General features: G+C 42.9%; 1 protein-coding gene across 4 annotated transcripts in view; it reads right to left on the bottom strand.

Annotated features, from left to right (window-relative positions):
• LOC147305006 (forkhead box protein J3-like) overlaps positions 1-13,410 on the bottom strand; it is a 75,647-nt gene extending 62,237 nt beyond the window's left edge. For all 4 annotated transcript variants that reach the window (XM_086277938.1, XM_086277940.1, XM_086277939.1 and 1 more), the window contains exons 1-3: positions 13,021-13,410; positions 3,953-4,076; positions 3,147-3,633 (exon numbers count right to left, since the gene is read on the bottom strand). In XM_086277938.1, coding sequence (XP_086134064.1) covers positions 3,147-3,512 — 366 coding nt within the window. In that variant the 5' untranslated portion in view covers positions 3,513-3,633; positions 3,953-4,076; positions 13,021-13,410. The remainder of the gene's footprint in view (positions 1-3,146; positions 3,634-3,952; positions 4,077-13,020) is intronic.
• Between the last annotated feature and the right edge of the window lie 2,858 nt (positions 13,411-16,268).

The following is a 16,268-nucleotide window of genomic DNA, read 5'->3' as shown; positions in this document are numbered from 1 at the left end:
GAAGGGGGGCCCAGGCCCATCAGACCGGGGCCCAGTGCAGTAGCGCCCCCCGGCTCCACAGAGCCCTGGACAGTCCACCCAACCCCACCACAGAGAAAACTGCACCCACCCCACCAACCACACATCTTCCAGACTACATAAGACGGTAAACGCCCAGGCTGAGATCTTCCTCCACCTCTCCTGTATCTCCCCCTCCTGCAGAGAGTTCCTGAGAGAAGAAAGCTCCTGCCAGATGTGACCATCCCCCCCACCAGTTGAAGAGCCCCCCAGGCGGCTCGATGCACCGGCGGCACCCTGCTCCAGGGCCGGGCCCCCATGCACCCACCCGCCCACAACCCCGGCAACACACCAACCAGGACCCGAGCCCCCGAGGCCCGGCCCGGGCCCCCGCCCAGAGACGGAGCACCCCCAGAACCTCACGCCCATCCCGGACCCACCCAGGGGCAGCCAGGTTGCCAGGTCAGTAACCCACGTCCGTCAGCACAGACCCTCCCCTAGCCCCGCTGCACGCAGCCGCGAGGAAACAGTCACCTGAGAGCCAACAGAGCCCTCAACCGGACGTGACCGCTACCCCGGGTTGAGCCCCCCAAGGAAGATGCCTCCGGGGAACCCCCCGACGCCCTAAGCCTGTCCCTACCCCCTCACCAATCACAACAGTGAAGGCGGGACCAAACTATGACCCCCCACCCCCACTAGGTGATGGAGCTGATAAAAGGGGCCCAGAGCAATTGGTCTGATGTGGTGGCAGAGGCTGTGTCAAGACTAATGTAATCTAATAGATAATTTCTATATTGGTTAGAATTAAGATTATTTTTATTTTTCCAGTTCATGAGGACTGTTTTCTTGGCTATGCATAGGGCAGTGAAGATCATATGGGCTATATTCTTTTCTGAAGTGACATTATCTAAGCTGCCCAACAAACACACTAAGGGGGAAGTTGGAATGTTACATTTCAGACATTTTGATAAGTCTTCACATATCTCGCGCCAAAACTTTTGCACTGGTGGACAGAACCAAAGAGCGTGGATGTAATTGTCTGGTGTATTGCCTTGACAGTGTGAGCAGTTGTTGGAAGATGTAAAGCCCATCTTAAACATCCGATGACCTGTATAGTGCACTCTATGAAGTATTTTGTATTGTATTAATTGCAGACTGGGATTTTTAATTAATTTAAAAGTTTTTAAGCAAATCTGAGACCAGAAGTTTTGGTCTAGGTTGACTGATAAATCTGCTTCCCACTTTGCAGTAGGAAGGGATATTGATTCATCTAATTTAGAAAGTGTTCTGTATATTTTAGATAATAATTTGGGGGATTTAAGAGTAAGAAAATGTGCCGCACTTAGTGGTGTTTGTAATTCAACTTGACTGAGGTTAAATTTCTTTTTTACTATGGATTTAATTTGTTGATATTCTAAAAACCTTGTCTTGTTGATCCCATATTGTTCAACTAGTCTGTCAAATGGAATAAATTCTGTTCCCTCTAATATATGTTCTAAGTATTTAATTCCTTTACAACTCCATTCTGGGAAATTAATCATATTATTGTTTTGTAATATGTCAGGGTTATTCCAGATAGGTGTACGTTTGCATGGGATTAATGAAGACTCCGTTATTTTTAGAAACTCCCACCATGCTGTTAGAGAAAAGCTGATGTTGATACTTTTAAAGCATTCATGTCTTTTGATGTTTGAGCTAATAAATGGTAGGTCTGAAATCTCTAGATCCTTGCATAGTGCCTGTTCAACATCTAGCCAGGGCTCAACTAAGAAGGTATGTTTTAACCATTCTGAGATGAACTGAAGCCTGTTGGCTAAGAAGTATTGGTGAAAATTAGGCAGATCTAATCCTCCTCTATCCTTGGTTCTTTGTAGCGTTTTTAAGCTAATACGCGGGGGTTTATCTTTCCAAAGGAATTTGGAAATATATGAATCCAGAGATCTGAACCAATCTTGTGATGGTTTGTTAGGGATCATCAAAAATAAGTAATTTATTTTTGGCAAGATCATCATTTTTATAGTGGCGACCCTTCCCATGAGTGATAAGGGTAAAGATTTCCATCTAGTCAGATCGCCTTCTACTTTCTTTAGAAGTGGTTATGCAGGGTTATGCATTCTGATCACTAGCATTATGAGTGTGTGAGGATATGGGTGTGAAATAGCATAGAAACCTGAATTAAGTATCCAGTTTCCGTTTTCAGTCCAATCTATTCCCCTACAAATCCCCTAGCAAATCTAGGTTTAGCTTAAAATGTCTAAGATGTAAAACATATAATCGATTCGACTGATATAAGATACAGCATTTAAAGAAGCATGTTGGACTGATGCTTAATAGAAGCGGGCAGTATTCTGAGCTCTAGAATAAAACTACAAACTTCTACCTGGAGGTTTATTTTACAGCATCTAACAATGACCAAACAATGTCGATTATCTCCAGTCCTAACAGATGATAAACTTCATCAGTGTCTGTATATAAATCTTCAATTTGACAGTTAATCATTTAATCAGTTGAATAGTAAAGGAGGCAAACAACTAAAATCGAAAAATAAATGTAAAAATGCAAGAAAAGTTTTGCCGTAAAAAAACAGCCTTGACTAAATGTCAATACATCCATCTAACTGTACTATAGAGTTTAAATAAAAAACCCCACAAAAAACTAACACACTGGATAGTGTGTATATATACAACATTGTATATTGTCGCAGTTCAAGGTTGTGGAGTCTGCCTACAGATGATTCTGAGACAGGAAAGACCGGAGCTTGCTGGTTAACAGCGAATGAACCTTTAAAATAAGAGGACGAAGATTGTTTAATAGTAAATCACTGACCATGTCGTTGTCTTGAATGAATGAAAAAGCTAAAATAAAGTACACTTCGATGAACCACCCAGTTTAATCTTTATACTAGGCTGGTGATGTACCACATGATCAGACCTGGAGCATTTTTGGATCCTTTCAGCTTCGCTATAAATTTGACATACAAAGATGCTGAAAGACAGACCTAAATAAATCATTGAATAAATAAAATATTACAAAACTGTTAGCCATCATAATTTGTGAAAAAAAATTCCCATTCTGAAATCAGACTCACATTAGAACCAGTTCACCTGCAGACAACAAGAACAAAACACAGTTTTTATATCCTGTCCTACCTTCCATCCGCTGCCTGCCTCTCTGTAGTAAGGGAAGTTGTCGCAGATCCACTGGTAGATCTCGCTGAGGGTCATCCGTTTGCGCGGTGAGCCGTTGATAGCAAAGGTGATGAGGCTGGCGTAGCTGTAGGGCGGTTTACCATCTCTGTGCTGTGCTGCTTCCTCTTGGTCCAGTGTGGTTCCTGGGTCCAAATGTACCATTTTCTTGCCAGGTCCGTGTCCGTGATGGTGCCCGTGGTGGTGGTGGTGCCCGTGGTGGTGGTGGCCATGGTGGTGTCCCGTGTCGGCCTTCTGAATGGCTGCCCTCATGCCGAGCTGGGGAAGCCAGTCCATTGAAGTAAGGCTGCTCTCCAGCTCAGAGGTCATAGTGTTTGTCTTGTCAGGGGTCAGGGGTCAAAAGGGAAAATGCACGGCTCAGGGACTTGGCGTATGGAGGATCTCCTGTTGGCTCACTGAATGGGTTCTGTGCAGCAGTCTTGGCTCAAGCCTAGAAGAGCAGGAGGTTTATTTACTATGTCTATTCATCTCCTTTAGCTGGAGCAGAAAGAACACTTGGCAGACACACACAGATGTTAACTTGCAGAATATTCTCCGCATACAGTGCAGCGCTGTATAATGGAAAACTAAATATTTTGGCATGTTGCTCACTTGTTCTGTCACAGTGTGAATAAATATGATATGCACCGTGAGCTATGGATATGAAAAAAACAAACAAACAAAAACTTTAATCAAATTGTTTCATTGCATTAATTATACAGTGATAAGCAAAGCTGCATGGGGGACTAGGTAAGAGTTAAGTTTCTTACTCTTCCCATTCCTTTCCATCTTTCTTTGGGCCACAGCATCTGAGGAAGTCACCGAAGTGAAAGGTAGAGCTCGTCCCTCGTGCATGTTCACAAGATCTTCATTTAGCCTCTGTAATGGCCGCTGCTGCAACGTACAAACACAAACCACACAAGACGGTGAGCTTGGACTGCCAGACATCCTTCATAAGATATTAATATCGCACAACCGTTCAACTGGCCTCGGCATCTGTCCAACCCGATTAAAACTCTTCTCTCTTTTTCTCTCTGTGTTCTGTCTATCTGGATTGCCTCGCACTCTCATTCCCTCCAAAGTGGAAATGGCAATTGGATCTGCCGAGTGACTAAAAGCTGGGGAATTGTTTTCACAAGTGCCTGCCAAATGGGGGGAACAGCTCGGGAGGAATTCCAACCCTCTGGAGGAGCCGAAAGGCTCGTCCCCTTCCCCTCTCTGACTACCCCTCCACACAGACACGCGTACACGCACGGAAACACACACTCGGTGTTCTAATTCTCCGACTCTCGACGTGTCTCACTCTTCTGTCAAGTCCACAACCACCCCACTGCCTCCCCCCTCAGGGTTTCAGGTCCTTGCCAGGCAGACCCAAAAAATGAAACCTCAATAACCCTCAACATTTGATTTTCGAAGCTATTTTTAGAGCAACACTGGACCTAAAACTGTACCTTCTGTTACACAGAGACTGAACTATTTTTTGGAAGTGGGCACTTTGAGCGTGATTCAGGACAAAACAAAGGGAATCATTTGGTACACCCAAGAGAAATTACTCACCAATTGTTCTGTACTTCAATCAGTCACAGAACATTTGTAGATTTGTCACTTTTGGGCTGAGAATGTCATGTAACTGTTACTCATCACAGGAGTGAAGATGCTGCATTCAAACCTCGCTCTGATTCAAGATCAGTTTCTTGTTTCGTGCGAGCACCAAGAACGAACGACATACGCTCTAAGGGATACAGGTAAATCTCAGAGGCCCAGAGTCTGAATAGTTAATAATGGTTGGATGAATTCAATCTCTTACTAATACAGAAATCTACAGCCAAACCTTTATCAACATCCTGCGAAATAACCTTCCAATGTCCTTGAACAACAAAGAGCCCACTGGCCCACGCACAGTCTCCATTCATGCTGTATATAATCAAGGTGGGAGAACTTCAATGAGCCTGCCTACCACCACAAACGTACAGACGAACACAAACCCCTCTGTCTGTCTTTTCACCAATCCCCCTGGAGAGCAAAATATACAAGGAAGAAAAAGAAGTGAAATGCCCAGCTCCTGCAAAACCCTGCTTAATTACACATGGAAAAAAATACATATTTAGCACCAGACTCATCAAGCTAAACAACCCAGGCAAGGGGTGGAGGGGGGGGGGGACTAGTGCAAGGAAAGCGGCACTGACAGAAGAGATGTGCCCGATGAGGCTTTTTGCACAAAACTACCCCTGTCCCCCTCCTCAAGGCCCTGCCACTGTGGGAGAAGCTTCTTCCAACCCCCTCTTCGAAATCCCAGGAAGCTATCTTAATTAGTGCACCTTCTTCTTCTTCTTTTTTTTTTTTGCTAAAGGGAATGTAGCATTACTAGTTGCAGTGGTGCAGGGTATGTGGGGAAGGGGGTGGTGACACACAAGACACAGAACAACAAGTACTTATTTTCCCCTCATTAAAAAGGAGGATCAAGCTGCAAATCAGCCTGCCACAAGCCTCGACCTGCCGTGGCTGCTGTTGTTGAGAAGTTTTGGGAGCGTGGGCTGGCTGCACGGTGGCACGGTGTAGCTTCACACCGCTAGCATAGTGAGGTGTTGGGATGATGAGTAATAGAAGAGAGCACAGAGAGAAGACTTGACTTGGCTTCTGGGGAGAGGAGCCCTGCTGGGCGGGTAGACGCAACCAATTACCTAGTTGGCTCAGTCAACTGGGCCCACGGTGACTAAGCTAACCTCAGCACTGTGCCTTTTATTTTATGATATCGACTGTGTTTCACAACAGGGATCAAGGAAGAAAAGTGATAACTGGAGAAAAGAGATCTCAGTCACTGTATATCTCTGCAGATCAGGGAGACATCAGCCTTCTGTAGAAATACACTATACTACACCAAATGCATACGTGTTTGAGTGCTAGACTCTATTAAAAAGTGCCAAATACGTTATCAGAAAGGACAGTTTATTCATGACAAGTAATTGTCCATGGTTTTCTATGTTGAAAAAGCAGTGCATACTTTCTAAAATGATGTACAGTGGCAGAGTTTGAGTATTGCTAATGCTCCTTTGGTTCAAATACTTGAATAAAACCCCCCATATAGTTCACTCATGTCTGCCGTTTGATGATGGCATAAAATTTTTCAATAGAAAAAGCACCCCCCCCCCCCCCCCCCAAAAAAAAAAAAAAAAAAGGTTCTTCTTGTTGCATTACTTCGAATGCGGTGACTGGGCAGTGATGCAAACAACACAATTCCTGCTGATACTTGTCAAAACCTTACAAGGCTGAACTCTGCATCCCTCTTCAGGAAACATCAAAAACAACATACAGACAAGATCTATTTCAAAGAGACTGTTGTTGAAGAGGAAATAAAGGTGGCGATGAAATGAGAAGATTCTGGCAGAGGATCACACAGAAACGGCACGGGTTCATTAAACAGGGTTTCAGTATGGTTGTGCATATTCAGAGACAGAAGCGGTTTGCATTACGCTTAAAAAACAAGATATTTTAGATTTCTTATCTTTCACCCATCAAAGAACAAAAAAAGAAGAATGTAAAATATTAACTTTCTTAGTGTGACAGTTGTGATATATTAGTTGGCAGTTAAAGAAGAGATTACAAGCATTTTTTTTAAAAAAAAAGCAAGGATTTAGACATTTATGAACAAGAAATCTCCTAAGAATTTAAACGCATCACTCTCTGCACTGTGGATAGAGCTTTCATGACTGTGAACATTGTCCCTTTAAAAGAGTTGAGGGTATGTGTGTGATTGAATGTATTCACCCATTAGACTTTGTAGCTGTGATGCACTCACTCAGCTGTATGCATCACTAACAGCTAACAGTCCCCTGCTGCTAGCAGGCTTTTAGACTGAGAGAGGCTTTACAGTTCTGCATTTTAATAGAGAACTTTGAATGGAGTGACGGGGGATGGGTGAGAGAAAGCGAGGTGGGCTGGGGGGAGGAGGAGGGAGCCAAAAGGAAAGAGGCATCAAAATATTTTCAGAGGAAAATGAAGTAATGACAAAATACCCACCCGGAGCGTGCAGAGCAGAGGGGGTTTCTGGGAAGGACTGCCTTGGCAAGGGTAAGGCTAATGTGTCAAAAGAAAAGTCTGTAGGCACACTGAGCGCTGTCATGTCTCAAAGTGTGGGCCATTCAAAGGAAGAAGGAAAAGGTCCAAAAAACCCGTATTGAACATCTTAATTACTTTCTGCTTCAGCACAGAAAGCACACCCCTGAAAAGGTTCAATTATGAGATATCAAGGCAAATCAGATGCCCTCGCAGTGGCTGTTTCCTTATCCCTCAATGGAGCTGGGTTAAGCAATTATAACTTGATACTGTCTACTTGTTTTTAAAAGGAGACCTGGAGAGGCATCGATGTAACGCACTGTTACACAGTGAGATACATTGAGTCTTTAAAGAAGAGAGTGGTCAGGAAAATGAAAGTTTGAAAGAAAGAAGAAGAAGAAGAAAAAAAGTGGATACATTCATACCAAGGATAATAATTTATCCATAACAGAACAACACTTTAATCATTTTTTTTCTCTGGGTGTGTGTGTGTGTGTGTATGAAACCTGCTGGCTGGCTCGTGTCAACCGAGTCAATCCGGTGGCATCGCTACTGAAACAGAACATTACTGACTCACACTGTTTTTCTCAAGTCTGAAAGAAAACCTGACTGAAAGAAGGCAAGAAAAATCAGTAGGTTCCACTGAATCCCTCAAGGCCTAGAATAAAATATTTAACTCGCTAAGCCCACACAGAACATTACACCTGAAAACATCTGCCAAGGTAGAGGGAGTTAGCGACCCAGAAGACTTACTAGCACCAACTAGGAAAGAGCTATCAAAATTCCAGATTCTGACAACGGCAAAGTTAAAAAGGCATATTTTGTCATAAATAAAACATAGGAGTGCAGCATTTCGGAAAAATCCCCCAACGAAAGGTCCCGAGAGAGCGATGGGATGCTGTTTGTGAACTCACGCTTCGCACAGTAAAGAGGGCTATAGCACTGCGTCACCACGACTCAAACTACATTCCCACATCCAGCCCTATTCAGCGAGGACTAGTCCTCTTTAAAAATTCATTAATTTACAGCAAAAATAGATTAAAGCGCCCAACTGCACCAACCTAAAAAAGTTTGGCTTGTGAATAGCATTAATAATGGAAGCAAGCATCCAAAAACCTAGAGGCCCTGGCTTGGAGGCATGGCTTAGGTTTTGTTGCACTTTATAATGGAGAGTCATTTACATTTTTAGAAGTATTACAGCTTTTTGATGCTTGTTTATAATTGCATTGTTTTACATGCAAATTGGCTAACAATTGTTACTCATTAAAACCTAACCAGAGTAGCAGAGCGCTCTCAGCTTGTGCAAGATGCAAGCTTTACATCAGGTTAGCAGTGGAAGCTTTGCATCTCTCGTCTTGCAGGCAACGCTGCTGGCGAGTTCAATCCAAATGACGGCCCTTTAAAAGTGATCATCCCCTATCTTATCTTTTACTTATCTTTCTTTTTTCTTTCCCCCTCCAAATCATAGCAATGCTTTTACTAACAGAATCAAAGAGGATTTTGACAAGATAAAAGGATTTGCTACATTCGAATTCAAATTATGTGTACTTTCCTGGGGACATGACAAAAAATCACAGTGACTGGGAGCACTCAGGGAACTTAGAGGGACTTAAAAAGAGAGAAAGTCTGCTCTAATGCCTTGTCGAAAATATCGCCTTCCCAGCCAGACGACGGAGACCGCCGCGTTAGATTGCCAAACATCATCTGCGTAGATATGTATATCAGCCAAAACATAAAAACAACTAAAAGGGGAAATGAACAGCTATCAAGTATGACTAATAATCATCTCATTACAATGCAGCGTAATGCTGGGAAACCTCAGTTCCTGCATTCATGTGTATGTTACTTTCAAATATGCCACCCACTTAAAAATGATTGCAGACCATGCTCCCTCCCCTTTGCTACAGCAAAAGACAGCACATCAGCACATGACGCCTCGCCACATCGGCATAAGAGCTCAGAAGCGGCTCAAGGAACACCACAGAGACCCCGAGGCTTTCAAAGCTCCCCAGATCCAAATCAGATCAAGCAGGATGCTCAGGTACAAGGCTGATGGGGTGGTGGGGTGGTGGTCACCCCAGTTTTAATCTTGTGGCTAATCAATGTATAGCAGCCAGGGCATGACGCTTTTCATATCTACGGGTAACATCGGGTCATCTAAACAATCACTTTAATTATTTAAACAGTTGATTATTGATTTGACCGGAGGTAATTAAAGTGACCTGATGCCCTAGTAACGCAGTAATGGCCTGGTAATTACAGAGGCAGATTAAAGGGTTTTCTTGCTAAACCAAACGAGACCACCTCCTCACCTCTTTTAATAGCTACTGCCACGCTATCTTCGAGCAAGGCAGCTAAATTACAACCCCTCTAGCGGAAGTGTCCACGATAAAGAGTGGAAGATGGCTCTCAGGGATCAATCTGTGTAACAGAGGAGCGTGGGTGTCTGTGTTTGCTAAAAGCATATTGTTACTTATTAAGTTCTTCATTAAGCAAACAGATCTTTCCAGGGTTAAACACCGACCGTCTTTAACAGCACATGTGTAATAAGGCGAGCACACAGTGTGTCTGCTTACAGGCGTCAATGCTGCTGTAAATTCAGGCAAAATATTTTTCCACAGCATGTCAAAGAGATTGGATTTTACTTATGAGCTGCAAAAAAAAGAGAAAAAAAAAGACTGAAATAATGCGTGCTAACACTGATCATGCTGGGTTTAATCAATAAAGCAAAACTCTATATGAGCACCGCCCAGGCACCAGGATGCTGGGATTGATTCTACACCAATCTGCAAGAACAATAAAACCACCTGCCTCATGCGTAAAGTTGCCGCTTGTCCCGACACAGCGTTTCCCACAGATTCTATTTGTGGCAGTAGCAGCGGGGCTTTTCTTTTTCTGTTAATGCATTATTAATTAATAGCGCATATAAGGTGCCTCTCCGCAAACACTTTAATTGCCGCTTTCTGACAAATAAATATCGAAGCAGTATATTTAACTGCCTCTCCAGAGAGCGTTTCATCCCACTGACAGACTCCCAACTCTTCTGACTCCAGCTGTCGATCGTAGTTCTTGTTCTGCTTTGCAGTTCTCCGCCTGCAGCAGACTCTGGCTGGTGTGGCTCTCCAGCTCGCAGCAGAACAAGGAGAACCATCGGCTGCGGTCTAAGATGGTGGAGTCGGAGTAGATCTGACCGCAGGACAAACTTACTAGAGAAGCTGAATGATATCGAAGATGCCGCAACAGCGACATCATCACCCTGATGGTAAGGGGAAAAAATGAAATGGGAAGAACTGGTTAGCAGTGACTGAACTGTTGAAATCAGAGCAGTGAGTACATCACAGATGGTGGTTTTCGGTGGAATGGATGAAAAGATTCAAATAAAAATGTTAAGATGAGACAAGATTCAACTTAACAGCCCACTTTGGACACGGAATCTCTTGAGCTGCCCTGTAATGTCTCGCAGCCGGATGTGGGGCCTCTCCATGATTTGCTCCCCAACATCCCGCTCACCCTTGATGGGACTGGGACCTCCATTTGGGATTGGGTTGTGCTCTGGGCCGACTGTGCTGCTGGGAGAAAGCGCTTGCTGTCAGGGAGAGTCATCACTGTGTCGCAGTGGTCGGTCTGAAGCAATGTTTAGGTGTGGGGTATGTGTCAAAGTAATGTCAACACCAGGAGTGCCAGGACTCAAGGTTTCCCAGCACAATACTGCACTGCGATGAGTGTTATTCACTTTTTTCTGTCAGCAGCTTTAATGCTGAGGATGTGTGTATGTGTACTGTAATTTTTCTTTCTTTCTTTTTTTAATTCAACAGGGTGACGCAAAAAGACCAAGTGTAGGTTTCTTAAGAGATATAAACTGCTTAACAAAGCCCACTTTTGTCGCAAATTTGTGGGAAGTTCTGCGTCTCAAACTCCATCACGTTTTAATTGGGAGGCAAATCATTCTTGGCAGACACTGAGAAGAAAGCCTGGCTGCTCAACACGTCTTGTGAAGTCACGCAAAAAGAATATATTACAAGTCATAATGAATATGCAGACAGACAACATCAAAATTTTGACAGGCAGATACGATTTGAAAACTGGCATATGGAGTTCATCTTTATCAAAGAGACTGAAACGCCTGTAGTGCATCCACAAATAGCCCGTTAATTCAACTTTCAAAAAGTCATTACTACACTCGGTTCTTGGCATTGCATTTGCTGACATTGACGATAATTACAACGACCTTTCTGATGATAAAACAAAAATCAGTAAAACATTATGAAGGGTTCCTTCTCGCCACGTTTCATGAGATTCTGCATAACGTTTTAATGAGGCATTTAGGGGTCTATGAGTGATCTACTGAGAAAGTCTACAATGGCAATCAGCAGTGAGTGTGGCAGCTGTTCAGCAATTAAAAAGCCAAATTACCCTCAATCAACACCATTTACAAGCACAAGTAAATCTCAGAGCAAATAATGATGAGAGAAATCTGTTCAGACAGCTCTCATCTTGATAGGAATTAGAGACGCATCCAAATCAGGAGCAGGGCTTTCTCTCTCTAACGCTTCCTCAGTCTGTCACACGAGCACGCGCGCACACACACAAACCCCAACTCCCCTTGTCTGAATATTTTTGGCGAGATGAAGTTGTATAGTACTGGCTAGCTAAAGATACTGCAGCATAATGTAAGACAAAGAGTCCTGTCGGTATTAGACGGTTACCTTTGATGTTAAAGCTATGGTGTCTTCATGGGCAGCCTATAGAAAAGAAATCCACAGTGAATGAGCAAAACTGGACCATCACCAAACTCAGCTCGCTGGAAAACTAAAGAAAAGTCATCTGCATGCATGGCTCAAGGGCAGCTGTGTCTGCATCAGCTAAACTGTTAATATCTTCAAGTAGCTCAAATCATTTATTTTAAAGTATTCAGTAAATTCATACTCTCCCTCTCAATATATATAAAGTATATATCAGGGTTAGGTCTTTTTTTTTTTAAGTCTTAATACAATATACATTAAATATCCTTAATACATTCTCTTAAACTTGACACGGAGAGGCTCTGAAATCCACGACCGAACAAAGACATCAGCATCTACAAACACTGACAGACAGCTTCTTACTGACACACTGCCAGTGTTCATATAATCTAAACTTTTATAAAATACCTCACGCTGTTAAACAATGCCAATTACAAGGAAAAAGGCTCATTTTTCCTTATACTACTTTTTCCTTCCATTGTTATGTGAGCTAGAAGATTAATGTGTTTTGTTAATGCATAGCTGATTCGCTATTATATATATTTATATATCAAACATAAAGCAATTGAACTGCTTTATGGATAGACAACTGCATCACTGTGGAGCTCAGCTTTCTGTAAGCCTCTGCTGCGAGGCTTCATGCTTCCCCTGTTATCACTTCAAAAGTCTTTTATTTTAAATCTCTGACCGGCACTGTCCTCCGCGTATTGCGCGTCCCGTACAATTCACTGCTTGGATAATTGTTCCATTAAGCACCACTTTCCTAACAGTCTTGTAAGCAGACAGCCTGGCTGTGCCGACGGTAGCATCGAGATAATAACTTAGGGAAGTTGACTTTATCCAGCAGACGTGGTATAACGGCACAATGCAACGCTTGCATGCATTCATATTGTCACAGACAGCGAACTTGTCATGGCCTGCCGTTAAGTAAAAAACAAAAACAAAACAAAAACCGCTGGCTTTGAGCACCACCGCTGTGCGATCATTTGTCACAAATCCTAATGAGCAACATATTCAAACATTCTTGTGAACGGACTACTCACCGTCGCACGCGAATACGAGAACCGGCTCAATTTGTGCACTCTGCTTCAAGCAGCTCCAGACGCTGTTCTGCACTTGAAAATCCCCTTCGAAGACAGACACACACATAAAAAAAAGCTCCTGTGGTGCCTTTGCGCTGTCACTCTGGCTGCGTGCGCACGGCGCTCTGCAGGCGTCAAACTGACCGCTGCTGTGGTCAGTCGACAAGTCAAGACTGGAGGACTCGACCCGCTATTCGCATTTGCGCTCATCAACGCAAAGATCCCGGGTCTCAGTGCTCCGCTCGGCTGCTAAACCACCGGAACTACTTCCAACGCCAGCCGGAGCACGTTGAAGATAAATTCATGCACCACAATAGGAAAAAAAAAAGAAATCAGATCTATTTAACTAGTTCCCGGTTTTAATATTAATGAGATTCCGCCAGGACATGCCTACCACTGCTATGACTAAAATAAACGCCTAACATATAATTAGAATAGACATATGATTTTAAAAATAGAAGCCCACTGTGCCGTGTATATTTGTTAAATGAGCCTGTTATTGTGGGATACAGTTCTTATCGTTAATACAGGAGCACGCCAGTGACTTTGACGCTTGCATTCCGGTTGGATACAACTAAAGAAAGAGGCTGCCCGCACCTTCCACACGCCAAAAAACTCCAAATTATCTTAGACAAGCAAACATGCTTCAGTATGTTTCCCTGTCTACTTTGTGGCAGTGCAGGAGCTAGATAATTGCATTTAGTGGCGCTTCAGATCACGCTGTTCTGCTCCAGAAACAAATTTGGGGCTTTGTGGTCATGTCTTATCTGTGATAGGTATTCCCCAGTTTAGACTGGATGCCGATAATTTGTTGAGTATGAGAAAGGCTTGCATGCAGGCACAGCGCACCCACCTGGAGAGGACAACAGTTAAAGCAATTTGTTGAAACGGAATCTTTTATACCTATATATACATAATTATATGTTTGCCATCTTTTCATTCAAATTTCAGTTTCCTGCTGCTATGTCGTTGTGTTACGCGTATATAAGTGCAGATACACAGCGATTACAAGTTACACAAATGATTTTCTACCAACATCCCAACATGTTTGTTTGAGACATTGCCCATCAGCTGTGCGGTCACATATATGTCTGTGAAGGTTCTCAGTCATCCAGGTCATCGTAGTCACATATACCTCACTTCTGAGACTCAAAACACCAGCCAGGCTTCTTTATCACTGTGAACAACGGCTTTATCTGTTACAGTACATCATGGTATTTTCCATCAACTGTACACTCTTGCTCCCTTATGGACACTGCGAGAGTGATCAGCGCCGGGCTTATAAACGACTCACTGCTGCACTCCTCTGGATGATGGGGCTGATTGCAATGGTTGATGGGATATTTTGTCAGAGCCTGGGCACTGTGAAGGAGCAGCGGCTGTACACTGTTGCCCTTTTACTCCGTATATCTGGATGATAGATAGATAGATAGATAGATAGATAGATAGATAGATAGATAGATAGATAGATAGATAGATAGATAGATAGATAGATAGATAGATAAATTAATCGAATGTAATGTGTTAATCTACCACCAGAGGGCTCTCTATCCTAAGACAATGCGCTGCAATAGTTAAATAAAATAGATGTATTTATTTTTCTTGAAATATATATATATATGTGTGTGTGTGTGTGTGTTCCTAAGTGTATTCATTTCATTAGCTGTGCCTAAACGGCGAGCAGACCAACCGCGTGGACATGACCTGTGTATAATGTGAAGTTCACGTATCCTTCTCGCTTACTTTAATCCATTGAAACATCTCTCTTGGTGTGTCCCTTACTTCAGATTTCATCCCAGATATATTTCATTTATTTATTTGCATTAACAAATGAAACCAGATTTCACAGTAAATCTGCTGCGGTTAATGGTATGACAGTTAAGGTTGGATGCTGGTAGGGAATACGTCTGTTGCTGACTGCGCATGGGATGTGTCTGCCACGCTGCCTTCCGCCTACTTTGTGACGATAGGGCAGCACGACTGGCTCTACCCGGTTTGATCCTGTTGGCTCGCCGTTATTGTGCGCTGTGCTCGGGGGAGGCTGAAAAGGAGATGAGGGGGGGAAAAGACCGTGCCACTTCTTTCTTTCAGGATTAATGTCTGTTTCTGCCTTATTAATATGGTTGAATCATGTGGAATTCATTTATATAAAACATTCTACTAAGAGGGGTAGAAATTTTGTATAAAACCACTTCCTTGCCCCAAATTCTCGAGGTAAGCTAATATATATGTGTAAGCACACAGGTGGATAATCAATTTATGTGGAATAATAAGTTTAAATTTGGTTACGTGGCATAACGGGGAATTTATTAACAATTATAAAATGGTGTGAAGTTTTTCTATTGTTGAACCCTGATTTTTGTGTCACTGGTGTGTGACGTAACCGGTGCGTGAGGGGTTCTCGCGAGAGCAAGCCTACATCGGTTCAGCTGAGGAGGAGAGCTCATGCTGCTTCATCTGTTGGTGAAACTTTGACATGTGGCCAAGAAAGGACGCTGAACTGACGCTGTTAGCGTTCCTGGTTATCTTTAATATTCACGCGTTTATGTGACGTGCAAAGAGATTTAGAGCGTTTGTCGAGAGCCATGTGCCCTCATAGAAACTGACGAGGAAACACGGATGTTAACCTTTGACGACCTTTGGTTATCATATGTTTTGGGTTTCCTAGTATTAAACAGCTTGATTCTCTGAATGACTGACCAGACGATTACTCAAAGTCTAACTGGGTGTGCTCTGTTTCTTTAAACTCATCACACGTCGTTATGTAACAAACAGTAAGGAAAGGAACGTGCTCCAAAATGCTGAGAAGATCATGCACAGCTTTATTCCCACAGAGCCTCGATCACGTCATGGCATCAGTGTTCCAGCTGTTTGCCACCGCGAAAAGAGGGTGGTGGTGGGGGGGAAATTATATATTGATGTATTGACACGCCACTGTGTTCTTATAAAGATCATGATTGCATTTTTTTTATATATATTCACTGTTACAAGGTAAAAAGTATGCCAAATTATCTGTCCGAGGTTACTGGTTACAGTTTGTCCGTGTGTATAAGTAATTCTCACTGAATTATCATCATATTTAAGTTTGTTTTGTTTTTAATTTGGGGACTTCTCGAACCCTTTTTGTAAACCCCCCCTTTCTGTGTTTTATTTAAATGGATGTCGGGAATAATGACATCATCGGAATCTGTAGGGACTATTGAATAAAA

This window comes from Aulonocara sp. 'chitande type north' Nkhata Bay, linkage group LG20 (assembly GCF_057382095.1).
Source record: "Aulonocara sp. 'chitande type north' Nkhata Bay isolate Kocher_YH1m ecotype deep benthic linkage group LG20, A_spYH_male_GT1.1, whole genome shotgun sequence".
Lineage (NCBI taxonomy): Eukaryota > Metazoa > Chordata > Actinopteri > Cichliformes > Cichlidae > Aulonocara > Aulonocara sp. 'chitande type north' Nkhata Bay.
Note: the sequence above shows the minus strand (reverse complement) of the source record. Positions and strands in the feature narration are given on the sequence as shown.